Source organism: Dendropsophus ebraccatus, chromosome 15, assembly GCF_027789765.1.
Source record: "Dendropsophus ebraccatus isolate aDenEbr1 chromosome 15, aDenEbr1.pat, whole genome shotgun sequence".
NCBI lineage: Eukaryota > Metazoa > Chordata > Amphibia > Anura > Hylidae > Dendropsophus > Dendropsophus ebraccatus.
The window spans coordinates 1,583,691-1,595,395 of NC_091468.1; the positions used below are offsets into that span (position 1 = coordinate 1,583,691).

The window sequence follows — 11,705 nt, forward strand, 5'->3', positions numbered from 1 at the left end:
GTGTGACAGCCGCATCTACACAAGTGCCGGCTATTTGAAAATGGCGCCGCTGGGAGCGGAGGGAGAGCCGCGCAGCGGAGGTGACCGCAGGGGGCAGGGAGAGGCATACAGAGAACACAGCCGGCGCTCAGATAGCCGCCGGCCGTGTTCTCTGCACTGTACTTTATGCACTGCACTATTATGCAGCGTAACATGAAGTATCAATACCAGGAAATCCTGGTATTGAATCGTTTTTTTTGCCCGAAATATCGATAGTAGTATCGATATTTCGGTGCATCGTGCATCCCTAATATATATATATATATATATATATATATATATATATATATATATACTGCCCTCTGAATAAGGAGATGATCAGAGCGTGATCAGAGGGTGACAGAGAGATAGTTTAGAAGAAGGAAAGGAATGCTGGCAGCACGTCAATGAGAACAGCTCCTCGAACGTTATCATTTGTAGTCACAACACACAAGGAGAAGAGAGACAGTAATCTATAAACAATTTATGGAAAATAACACATTGTGCCAGCCTGACTGCGCAGTACAGGAAACTGCTACCATTTATGGACTGGCCTATCAGAGTGTATGTGTCTTGTGACTTGGAACCCCGCCTGTATTGGATGTTTACATATCTCATATGAATACACTACGCATGAGTAGTACCGCCCCATATTCGGACTATAAAATGTGATTACCATAATAAAACTTAGCCATTATGCAGGCTTATCATCCAGATACATCGTCTTATCTGTGTCCGTGATTTATAAGTGACGAGTTGGTAATACTGCAGGTTACAGCTCTAGATAAACTTGAAACCATCCTTTACCTGAGTAGTTGACTTTTCTCCATAGAGACGGTGCAACATCTAAATTTAAACTTATAATACAGCACTGACCCTATTAGATAAATTATGTGTGACCCCTCTATATATCACTGTGTGACCCCTCTCTATATCACTATGTGTGACCCCTCTCTATATCACTATGTGTGACCCCTCTCTATATCACTATGTGTGACCCCTCTCTATATCACTATGTGTGACCCCTCTCTATATCACTATGTGTGACCCCTCTCTATATCACTATGTGTGACCTCTCTATATCACTATGTGTGACCTCTCTATATCACTATGTGTGACCCCTCTCTATATCACTATGTGTGACCTCTCTCTATATCACTATGTGTGACCTCTCTCTATCACTGTGTGACCTCTCTATATCACTATGTGTGACCCCTCTCTATATCACTATGTGTGACCCCTCTCTATATCACTATGTGTGACCCCTCTCTATATCACTATGTGTGACCCCTCTCTATATCACTATGTGTGACCCCTCTCTATATCACTATGTGTGACCCCTCTCTATATCACTATGTGTGACCTCTCTATATCACTATGTGTGACCCCTCTCTATATCACTATGTGTGACCCCTCTCTATATCACTATGTGTGACCCCTCTCTATATCACTATGTGTGACCCCTCTCTATATCACTATGTGTGACCTCTCTCTATATCACTATGTGTGACCTCTCTCTATCACTATGTGTGACCTCTCTATATCACTATGTGTGACCCCTCTCTATATCACTATGTGTGACCCCTCTCTATATCACTATGTGTGACCTCTATATATCACTATGTGTGACCCCTCTCTATATCACTATGTGTGACCTCTCTCTATCACTATGTGTGACCCCTCTATATCACTATGTGTGACCTCTCTCTATATCACTATATGTGACCCCTCTATATCACTATATGTGACCCCTCTATATCACTATGTGTGACCCCTCTCTATATCACTATGTGTGACCCCTCTATATCACTATATGTGACCCCTCTATATCACCATGTGTGACCCCTCTATATCACTATGTGTGACCCCCCTCTCTATCACTGTGTGACCTCTCTATATCACTATGTGTGACCCCTCTCTCTATCACTATGTGTGACCCCTCTATATCACTATGTGTGACCCCTCTCTATATCACTATGTGTGACCCCTCTCTATATCACTATGTGTGACCCCTCTCTATCACTGTGTGACCTCTCTATATCACTATGTGTGACCCCTCTCTATCACTGTGTGACCTCTCTATATCACTATGTGTGACCCCTCTATATCACTGTGTGTGACCCCTCTCTATATCACTGTGTGTGACCCCTCTCTATATCACTGTGTGTGACCCCTCTCTATATCACTATGTGTGACCCCTCTCTATATCACTGTGTGTGACTCCTCTCTATATCACTGTGTGTGACCCCTCTCTATATCACTGTGTGTGACCCCTCTCTATATCACTATGTGTGACCTCTCTCTATATCACTGTGTGTGACCCCCCTCTCTATATCACTGTGTGTGACCCCCCTCTCTATATCACTATGTGTGACCTCTCTCTATATCACTATGTGTGACCCCTCTCTATATCACTGTGTGACCCCTCTCTATCACTGTGTGACCCCTCTCTATATCACTATGTGTGACCCCTCTCTATATCACTATGTGTGACCCCTCTCTATATCACTATGTGTGACACCTCTCTATATCACCATGTGTGACCCCTCTCTATATCACTGTGTGACCCCTCTCTATATCACTATGTGTGACCCCTCTCTATATATCACTATGTGTGACCTCTCTATATCACTATATGTGACCCCTGTATATCACTATGTGTGACCCCTCTATATCACTATGTGTGACCCCTCTATATCACTATGTGTGACCCCTCTCTATATATCACTATGTGTGACCTCTCTATATCACTATATGTGACCCCTCTATATCACTATGTGTGACCCCTCTCTATATCACTATGTGTGACCCCTCTCTATATCACTATGTGTGACCTCTCTATATCACTATATGTGACCCCTCTCTATATCACTATGTGTGACCCCTCTCTATATCACTATGTGTGACCCCTCTCTATATCACTATGTGTGACCCCTCTCTATATCACTATGTGTGACCCCTCTCTATATCACTATGTGTGACCTCTCTATATCACTATATGTGACCCCTCTCTATATCACTATGTGTGACCCCTCTCTATATCACTATGTGTGACCCCTCTCTATATCACTATGTGTGACCCCTCTCTATATCACTATGTGTGACTTCTCTATATCACTATGTGTGACCCCTCTCTATATCACTATGTGTGACCCCTCTCTATATCACTATGTGTGACCCCTCTCTATATCACTATGTGTGACCCCTCTCTATATCACTATGTGTGACCTCTCTCTATATCACTATGTGTGACCCCTCTCTATATCACTATGTGTGACCCCTCTCTATATCACTATGTGTGACCTCTCTATATCACTATGTGTGACCCCTCTATATCACTGTGTGTGACCCCTCTCTATATCACTATGTGTGACCCCTCTCTATATCACCATGTGTGACCCCTCTATATCACTATGTGTGACCTCTCTCTATATCACTGTGTGTGACCCCTCTATATCACCATGTGTGACCCCTCTCTATATCACTATGTGTGACCTCTCTATATCACTATGTGTGACCCCTCTATATCACTATGTGTGACCTCTCTATATCACTGTGTGACCTCTCTATATCACTATGTGTGACACCTCTCTATATCACTATGTGTGACCTCTCTATATCACTATGTGTGACCCCTCTCTATATCACTGTGTGACCTCTCTATATCACTATGTGTGACCCCTCTCTATATCACTATGTGTGACCCCTCTCTATATCACTATGTGTGACCCCTCTATATATCACTATGTGTGACCCCTCTCTATATATCACTATATGTGACCCCTCTTTCTATATCACTATGTGTGACCCCTCTCTATATCACTATGTGTGACCCCTCTCTATATATCACTATGTGTGACCTCTCTATATCACTATGTGTGACCCCTCTATATCACTATGTGTGACCTCTCAGCCGGGACAACTAAGCAGCGGCTCAGTAAGAAGAATTTCCTGGTCCTGGAGCGGCCACCAGGCTTCACACCTGATCCCAGCGTCAGCCCGAAAGCTGTGAGATAATGTGTATAGAGGAGGGGGACACAATTCCTGCTGCAGGGTCTGCAAACCTGGTCAGGACCCCCAGGAAACGTCCGACCTCTGTAACTGCAAACACACTGCACCAGATAGGAACTTCTCTATTGTATCGAATCCCCCCCCCCCCCCCGATCACATGTTGGGCCAAGTATTGGCCCTCCCTTGTACAATGATATGCAAAAGAGGAGTCCGTGGAGCTCCACGGACTCCTCTTTTGCATATTCATGTTTCCCAGGGGGCAATGCACCTAGGACTTCACTGCATTGAGCGCTTTCACTAGCAGCCGGCGGTGTTGTCGTTTGGCTGATCTCCCTGAGTTGTACAATGATAGACACTCTTGTTATATGAGAAGCATAACATATTAGGGGGGGATAATAATAGCCCCCCCCCCCGATTACATATTAGGGCCCCTGTATCTCTTAATAACTCAGCGGTGTCAGGTGATAATCTGTTTATTACACAGATGAATAATGTCACAGTGCCGGGAATGTGACAGTGAAATATTCATGAAGAATTTCCTCCACATCCTGAGGATCGTAATCTCTGACCAGAAACAAGTGTCCATCATCAGCCCCCCGAATCATGGCGGAGAGCACTGCAAGGCAAAGCAATATAACTCAACTTACAAGCAGTGTACCAAACACCGGGCCCGGGGGGAGGCAGCGCACCCGGCTCTGGGCAGGGGGGGGGGGGGGGATGTAGCGCAGCCAGTTCGGGTGGGGAGTGGGTTGTTAGTGCGTCTGGGGGGGTGGGTAGCGTGCCCGGCTCTGGGGGGGGGGGGGGGGGGGCGGGAATGTGGAGCGGGCAGTTCGGGTGGGGGTGGGGTGTTAGCGCGGCTGGCTCCGGGGGGGGGGGGGGGGGATTAGCGTGCCCGGCTCTGGGGGCGAGGGGGGGGGGCGGGAATGTAGCGCGGCCAGTTCGGGTGGGGGGTGGGGTGTTAGCGCGTCTGGCTCTGGGGGGGTGGGTAGCGTGCCCGGCTCTGGGGGCGGGAATGTAGCGCGGCCAGTTCGGGTGGGGGCGGGGTGTGAGCGCGCCTGGCTCTGGGGGTGGCGGGGGCGGGGGGGGGGGTCGGATTAGCGTGCCCGGCTCCGGGGGCGAGGGGGGGGGGGGCGGGAATGTAGCGCGGCCAGTTTGGGTGGGGGGGGGGGGGGGGGGGTGTTAGCGCGCCCGCCTCTGGAGGGGGGGTAGCGTGCCCGGCTCTGGGGGCGGGAATGAAGCGCGGCCAGTTCGGGTGGGGGTGGGGTGTTAGCGCGCCTGGCTCTGGGGGGGTGGGTAGCGTGCCCGGCTCTGGGGGCGAGGGGGGGGGGGGGGGGGCGGGAATGTAGTGCGGGCAGTTCGGGTGGGGTGTTAGCGCGCCTGGCTCTGGGGGGGGGGGGGGGGGGGGTAGCGCGCCCGACTCTGGAGGGGGGGGGGGGTAGCGTGCCCAGCTCTGGGGGAGGCAGTGCACCCGGCTATTATTATTCAGTCCCTGGGAGGTTCTCACCTCGACCACTGGATGATCGGAAAAGACACAGAATCTTTTTGTTTATGGCCACTGCTCGACCCAACTCATATCCAACCCCAAGAGACGGCTGTGTCACCTCGGCCACCACCACATCTGCCTGCTGCAGCCACATGGAGTCTCGGTCATAAATGATCCTATCTCCCTCCTCTCGAGCGTCTTCACCTACAGACAATATCATTATCAGAAGAAAAAAAAATCTCATCGTCCTCCACAAGAATCCAGATCCCGAGATCACCACCGGCCGCTCCAAAGCAAGACCTATACATATGATACATATATACACACAGAGACATTATATATAGAGGTAGTAGAGACAGGGGGTGTGCGGACAGGGTGGGTGACGTGTGTGAGGGCATGCGGACAGGGTTGATGTATAGGGGGGGGGGTGATGTGTGTGGGGGGTGATGTCGGTGAAGGCGGTGTGGACAGGGGGTGATGTGTAGGGGGGGCAGTGTGGACAAGGGGTGATGTGTAGTGGGGGCAGTGTGGACAGGGGGTGATGTGTAGGGGGGACAGTGTGGACAAGGGGGGTGTTGTGTAGGGGGGCAGTGTGGACAAGGGGGGTGTTGTGTAGGGGGGGCAGTGTGGACAGGGGGGGGTGATGTGTAGGGGGGGCAGTGTGGACAGGGGGGGTGATGTGTAGGGGGGGCAGTGTGGACAGGGGGGGTGATGTGTAGGGGGGGCAGTGTGGACAGGGGGGTGATGTGTAGGGGGGGCAGTGTGGACAAGGGGTGATGTGTAGGGGGGGCAGTGTGGACAAGGGGTGATGTGTAGGGGGGGCGGTGTGGACGGGGGTGATGTGTAGGGGGGGCAGTGTGGACAAGGGGGGTGATGTGTAGGGGGGGCGGTGTGGACAAGGGGTGATGTGTGTGTGGGGGGGTGATGTGTAGGGGGAGCAGTGTGGACAGGGGGTGATGTGTAGGGGGGGGCGGTGTGGACAAGGGGGGTGATGTGTGTGTGGGAAGGTGATGTGTAGGGGGGGCAGTGTGGACAGGGGGGGGTGATGTGTGTGTGGGGGGGGGGTGATGTGTAGGGGGTGCAGTGTGGACAGGGGGGGGTGATGTGTAGGGGGGCAGTGTGGACAAGGGGGGTGATGTGTGTGTGTGGGGGGGTGATGTGTAGGGGGGGCAGTGTGGACAGGGGGTGATGTGTAGGGGGGCAGTGTGGACAGGGGGGGGTGATGTGTGTGTGGGGGGGGGTGATGTGTAGGGGGTGCAGTGTGGACAGGGGGGGGTGATGTGTAGGGGGGGCAGTGTGGACAAGGGGGGTGATGTGTGTGTGGGGGGGTGATGTGTGTGTGGGGGGGGTGATGTGTAGGGGGAGCAGTGTGGACAGGGGGGGTGATGTGTGTGTGGGGGGTGATGTGTAGGGGGGGCAGTGTGGACAGGGGGGTGATGTGTGTGTGGGGGGTGATGTGTAGGGGGGGCAGTGTGGACAAGGGGGGTGATGTGTGTGTGGGGGGGTGATGTGTAGGGGGGGTGATGTGTAGTGGGGGCAGTGTGGACAGGGGGTGATGTGTAGGGGAGGCAGTGTGGACAGGGGGTGATGTGTAGGGGGGGCAGTGTGGACAGGGGGGTGATGTGTAGGGGGGGCAGTGTGGACAAGGGGGGTGTTGTGTAGGGGGGGCAGTGTGGACAAGGGGGGTGTTGTGTAGGGGGGGCAGTGTGGACAAGGGGGTGTTGTGTAGGGGGGACAGTGTGGACAAGGGGGGTGTTGTGTAGGGGGGGCAGTGTGGACAGGGGGGGGGGGTGATGTGTAGGGGGGGCAGTGTGGACAGGGGGGGTGATGTGTAGGGGGGGCAGTGTGGACAAGGGGGGTGTTGTGTAGGGGGGGCAGTGTGGACAGGGGGGGTGATGTGTAGGGGGGGCAGTGTGGACAGGGGGGGGTGATGTGTGTGTGTGGGGGGGTGATGTGTAGGGGGGCAGTGTGGACAGGGGGGGTGATGTGTAGGGGGGGTGATGTGTAGGGGGGGGCAGTGTGGACAGGGGGGGGGGTGATGTGTGGGGGGGCAGTGTGGACAGGGGGGGGGTGATGTGTAGGGGGGCAGTGTGGACAGGGGGGGTGATGTGTAGGGGGGGTGATGTGTAGGGGGGGGGCAGTGTGGACGGGGGGGTGATGTGTAGGGGGGCAGTGTGGACAGGGGGGGGTGATGTGTAGGGGGGGTGATGTGTAGGGGGGGCAGTGTGGACAGGGGGGGGGGGTGTGTAGGGGGGCAGTGTGGACAGGGGGGGGGTGATGTGTAGGGGGGGTGATGTGTAGGGGGGGGGTGATGTGTAGGGGGGGCAGTGTGGACAGGGGGGGTGATGTGTAGTGGGGCAGTGTGGACAGGGGGGGGTGATGTGTGTGGGGGGTGATGTGTAGGGGGGCAGTGTGGACAAGGGGGGTGATGTGTCGGGGGGGCGGTGTAGACAGGGGGGTGATGTGTGTGGGGGGGTGATGTGTGTGTGGGGGGGGGGTGTAGGGGGGGCCGTGAGGACAGGGGGGTGATGTGTAATGGGGGGTGATGTCTGTGTGGGGGGGTGATGGACAGGGGGTGATGTGTGTGGGGACGGTGTGGACAGGGGGGTGATGTGTGTGGGGACGGTGTGGACAGGGGGGTGATGTGTGTGGGGACGGTGTGGACAGGGGGGTGATGTGTGTGGGGACGGTGTGGACAGGGGGGTGATGTGTGTGGGGGGTGATGTGTAGGGGGGCAGTGTGGACAAGGGGGTGATGTGTCTGGGGGGGTGTTGGACAGGGGGTGATGTGTAGGGGGGCGGTGTGGACAGGGGGGTGATGTGGGGGGTGTTGGACAGGGGGTGATGTGTAGGGGGGCAGTGTGGACAGGGGGGTGATGTGTAGGGGGGCGGTGTGGACAGGGGGGTGATGTGTAGGGGGGGGATGATGTGTGTGTGTGTGGGGGGGGGTGTTGGACAGGGGGTGATGTGTAGGGGGGCGGTGTGGACAGGGGGGTGATGTTAGGGTGTGTGTGTGTGTGTGTGGGGGGGGGGTGATGTGTAGGGGGGCAGTGTGGACAGGGGGGTGATGTTAGGGTGTGTGTGTGTGTGGGGGGTGATGTGTAGGGGGGCAGTGTGGACAGGGGGGTGATGTTAGGGTGTGTGTGTGTGGGGGGGTGATGTGTAGGGGGGCAGTGTGGACGAGGGGGGTGATGTGTGTGTGTGTGTGTGTGTGTGGGGTGATGTGTGTGTATGTGTGTGTGTGTGGGGGGGTGATGTGATGTGTGTGTGGGGGGGATGTGTGTGTGTGTGTATGTGTGTGGGGTGATGTGTGTGTGTGTGGGGGGGTGATGTGTGTGTGTGTGTGTGTGGGGTGATGTGTGTGTATGTGTGTGTGTGGGATGATGTGTGTGTATGTGTGTGTGTGTGTGGGGGGGTGATGTGTGTGTATGTGTGTGTGTGTGTGTGGGGGGGTGATGTGTGTGTGGGGGGGTGATGTGTAGGGGGGCAGTGTGGACAGGGGGGTGATGTTAGGGTGTGTGTGTGTGTGTGGGGGGGTGATGTGTGTGTGTGTGGGGGGGGGTGGTGATTAGGGGGGCAGTGTGGACAGGGGGGGGTGATGTGTGTGTGTGTATGTGTGTGTGTGTGTGTGTGGGGGGGTGATGTGTGTGTGTATGGGGGGGGGGGGGGTTATGTGATGTGTGTGTGTGTGGGGGGGGGGTGATGTGATGTGTGTGTGTGTGGGGGTGATGTGTGTGTGTGTGTGTGGGGGGGGGGGGGTGATGTGATGTGTGTGTGTGTGTGTGGGGGGGGGGTGATGTGTGTTTGTGATGTGTAGGGGGGCAGTGTGGACAGGGGGGTGATGTTAGGGTGTGTGTGTGGGGGGGTGATGTGTGTGTGTGTAGGGGGGCAGTGTGGACAGGGGGGGTGATGTGTGTGTGTATGTGATGTGTAGGGGGGCAGTGTGGACAGGGGGGTGATGTTAGGGTGTGTGTGTGTGTGGGGTTTGTTGGACAGGGGGTGATGTGATGTGTGTGTGTGTGTGTGGGGGGGGGGGTGATGTGTGTGTGTGTGTGGGGGGGGGGGTGATGTGTGTGTGTGTGATGTGTAGGGGGGCAGTGTGGACAGGGGGGTGATGTTAGGGTGTGTGTGTGTGTGGGGGGGGGTGATGTGTGTGTGTGTGTGTGTGTGGGGGGGGGGTGATGTGTGTGTGTGTGGGGGGTGATGTGTGTGTGGGGTTTGTTGGACAGGGGGTGATGTGATGTGTGTGTGTGTGTGGGGGGGGGTGATGTGTGTGTGTGGGGGGTGATGTGTGTGTGTGATGTGTAGGGGGGCAGTGTGGACAGGGGGGTGATGTTAGGGTGTGTGTGTGTGTGTGGGGGTGATGTGTGGGGGGTTTGTTGGACAGGGGGGTGATGTTAGGGTGTGTGTGTGTGTGTGTGGGGGTGATGTGTGGGGGGTTTGTTGGACAGGGGGGTGATGTTAGGGTGTGTGTGTGTGTGTGTGGAGGGGGTGATGTGTGTGTGGAGGGGGTGATGTGTGTGTGTGTGTGGGGGGGGGGGGGTGTGTGTGATGTGTAGGGGGGCAGTGTGGACAGGGGGGTGATGTTAGGGTGTGTGTGTGTGTGTGGGGGTGATGTGTGGGGGGTTTGTTGGACAGGGGGGTGATGTTAGGGTGTGTGTGTGTGTGTGGAGGGGGTGATGTGTGTGTGTGTGTGTGTGGGGGGGGGGATGTGTGTGTGGGGTTTGTTGGACAGGGGGGTGATGTTAGGGTGTGTGTGTGTGTGTGTGTGTGTGGAGGGGGTGATGTGTGTGTGTGTGTGGGGGGGGGGGGGATGTGTGTGTGGGGTTTGTTGGACAGGGGGTAATGTAGTGCAAAAAAGTAATATGTGTCTGCGGATTAGGTCGCCGCCATTTTGCTGGTACCCTGATGAGATGATTACCGGCCTCAGAGATCTCCGGGCTCCCTACGTGCTCCGTCAGCACTGTTCCGTACCGCTGCAGTAACTGAATGATCCGCTGGTATAACGCCTGGTCCTCCCTGCCGCCTCGGATACTACCACAGAAATACACGGAGAGCGCAGCCATCTTCCTGGAGTCAGCGAAGCCCGCCACGTCTGTCACGTGATTAGTAGGCGCCAGGAAAATATAGCGGGAAATACAAGACTAATGAGACAGCGAAGAGGCAGTGAGGATGAGGAGATGGGGGGGCAGTGAGGAGATGGGGGGACAGTGAGGAGATGGGGGGACAGTGAGGAGATGGGGGGACAGTGAGGAGATGGGGGACAGTGAGGAGATGGGGGAGGGGACAGTGAGGAGATGGAGGGGGGAGAGGGAGGAGATGGGGGGGACAGTGAGGAGATGGGGGGGACAGTGAGGAGATGGGGGACAGTGAGGAGATGGAGGGGGGACAGGGAGGAGATGGAGGGACAGTGAGGAGATGGAGGGGGGACAGGGAGGAGATGGAGGGGACAGTGAGGAGATGGGGGACAGTGAGGAGATGGAGGGGGGACAGGGAGGAGATGGAGGGACAGTGAGGAGATGGAGGGGGACAGTGAGGAGATGGAGGGGGACAGTGAGGAGATGGGGGGGACAGTGAGGAGATGGGGGGGACAGTGAGGAGATGGAGGGGGACAGTGAGGAGATGGAGGGGGGACAGGGAGGAGATGGAGGGGACAGTGAGGAGATGGGGGGGACAGTGAGGAGATGGGGGACAGTGAGGAGATGGAGGGGGGACAGGGAGGAGATGGAGGGACAGTGAGGAGATGGAGGGGGACAGTGAGGAGATGGGGGGGGAGAGGGAGGAGATGGGGGGGGGGACAGGGAGGAGATGGGGGGGGGACAGGGAGGAGATGGGGGGACAGGGAGGAGATGGGGGGACAGGGAGGAGATGGAGGGGGGACAGTGAGGAGATGGAGGGGACAGTGAGGAGATGGAGGGGACAGTGAGGAGATGGGGGGACAGTGAGGAGATGGGGGGGACAGTGAGGAGATGGGGGGACAGTGAGGAGATGGGGGGACAGTGAGGAGATGGGGGACAGGGAGGAGATGGGGGGACAGGGAGGAGATGGGGGGACAGGGAGGAGATGGGGGGACAGGGAGGAGATGGGGGGGACAGTGAGGAGATGGGGGGGACAGTGAGGAGATGGGGGACAGTGAGGAGATGGAGGGGGGGACAGGGAGGAGATGGAGGGACAGTGAGGAGATGGAGGGGGGA

The 11,705-nt window shown here is 55.8% G+C and overlaps 1 protein-coding gene across 1 annotated transcript; it reads right to left on the minus strand.

Annotated features, from left to right (window-relative positions):
- Positions 1–4,486: 4,486 nt before the first annotated feature.
- Positions 4,487–10,654, minus strand: DNPH1 (2'-deoxynucleoside 5'-phosphate N-hydrolase 1). The gene is made up of 3 exons (XM_069955064.1): positions 10,433–10,654; positions 5,534–5,716; positions 4,487–4,645 (listed from the first exon to the last, which is right to left on the minus strand). The coding sequence occupies exons 1-3, from the start codon at positions 10,575–10,577 to the stop codon at positions 4,524–4,526; spliced, it is 450 nt and encodes a 149-aa protein (XP_069811165.1). The 5' UTR covers positions 10,578–10,654; the 3' UTR covers positions 4,487–4,523.
- Positions 10,655–11,705: the final 1,051 nt, after the last annotated feature.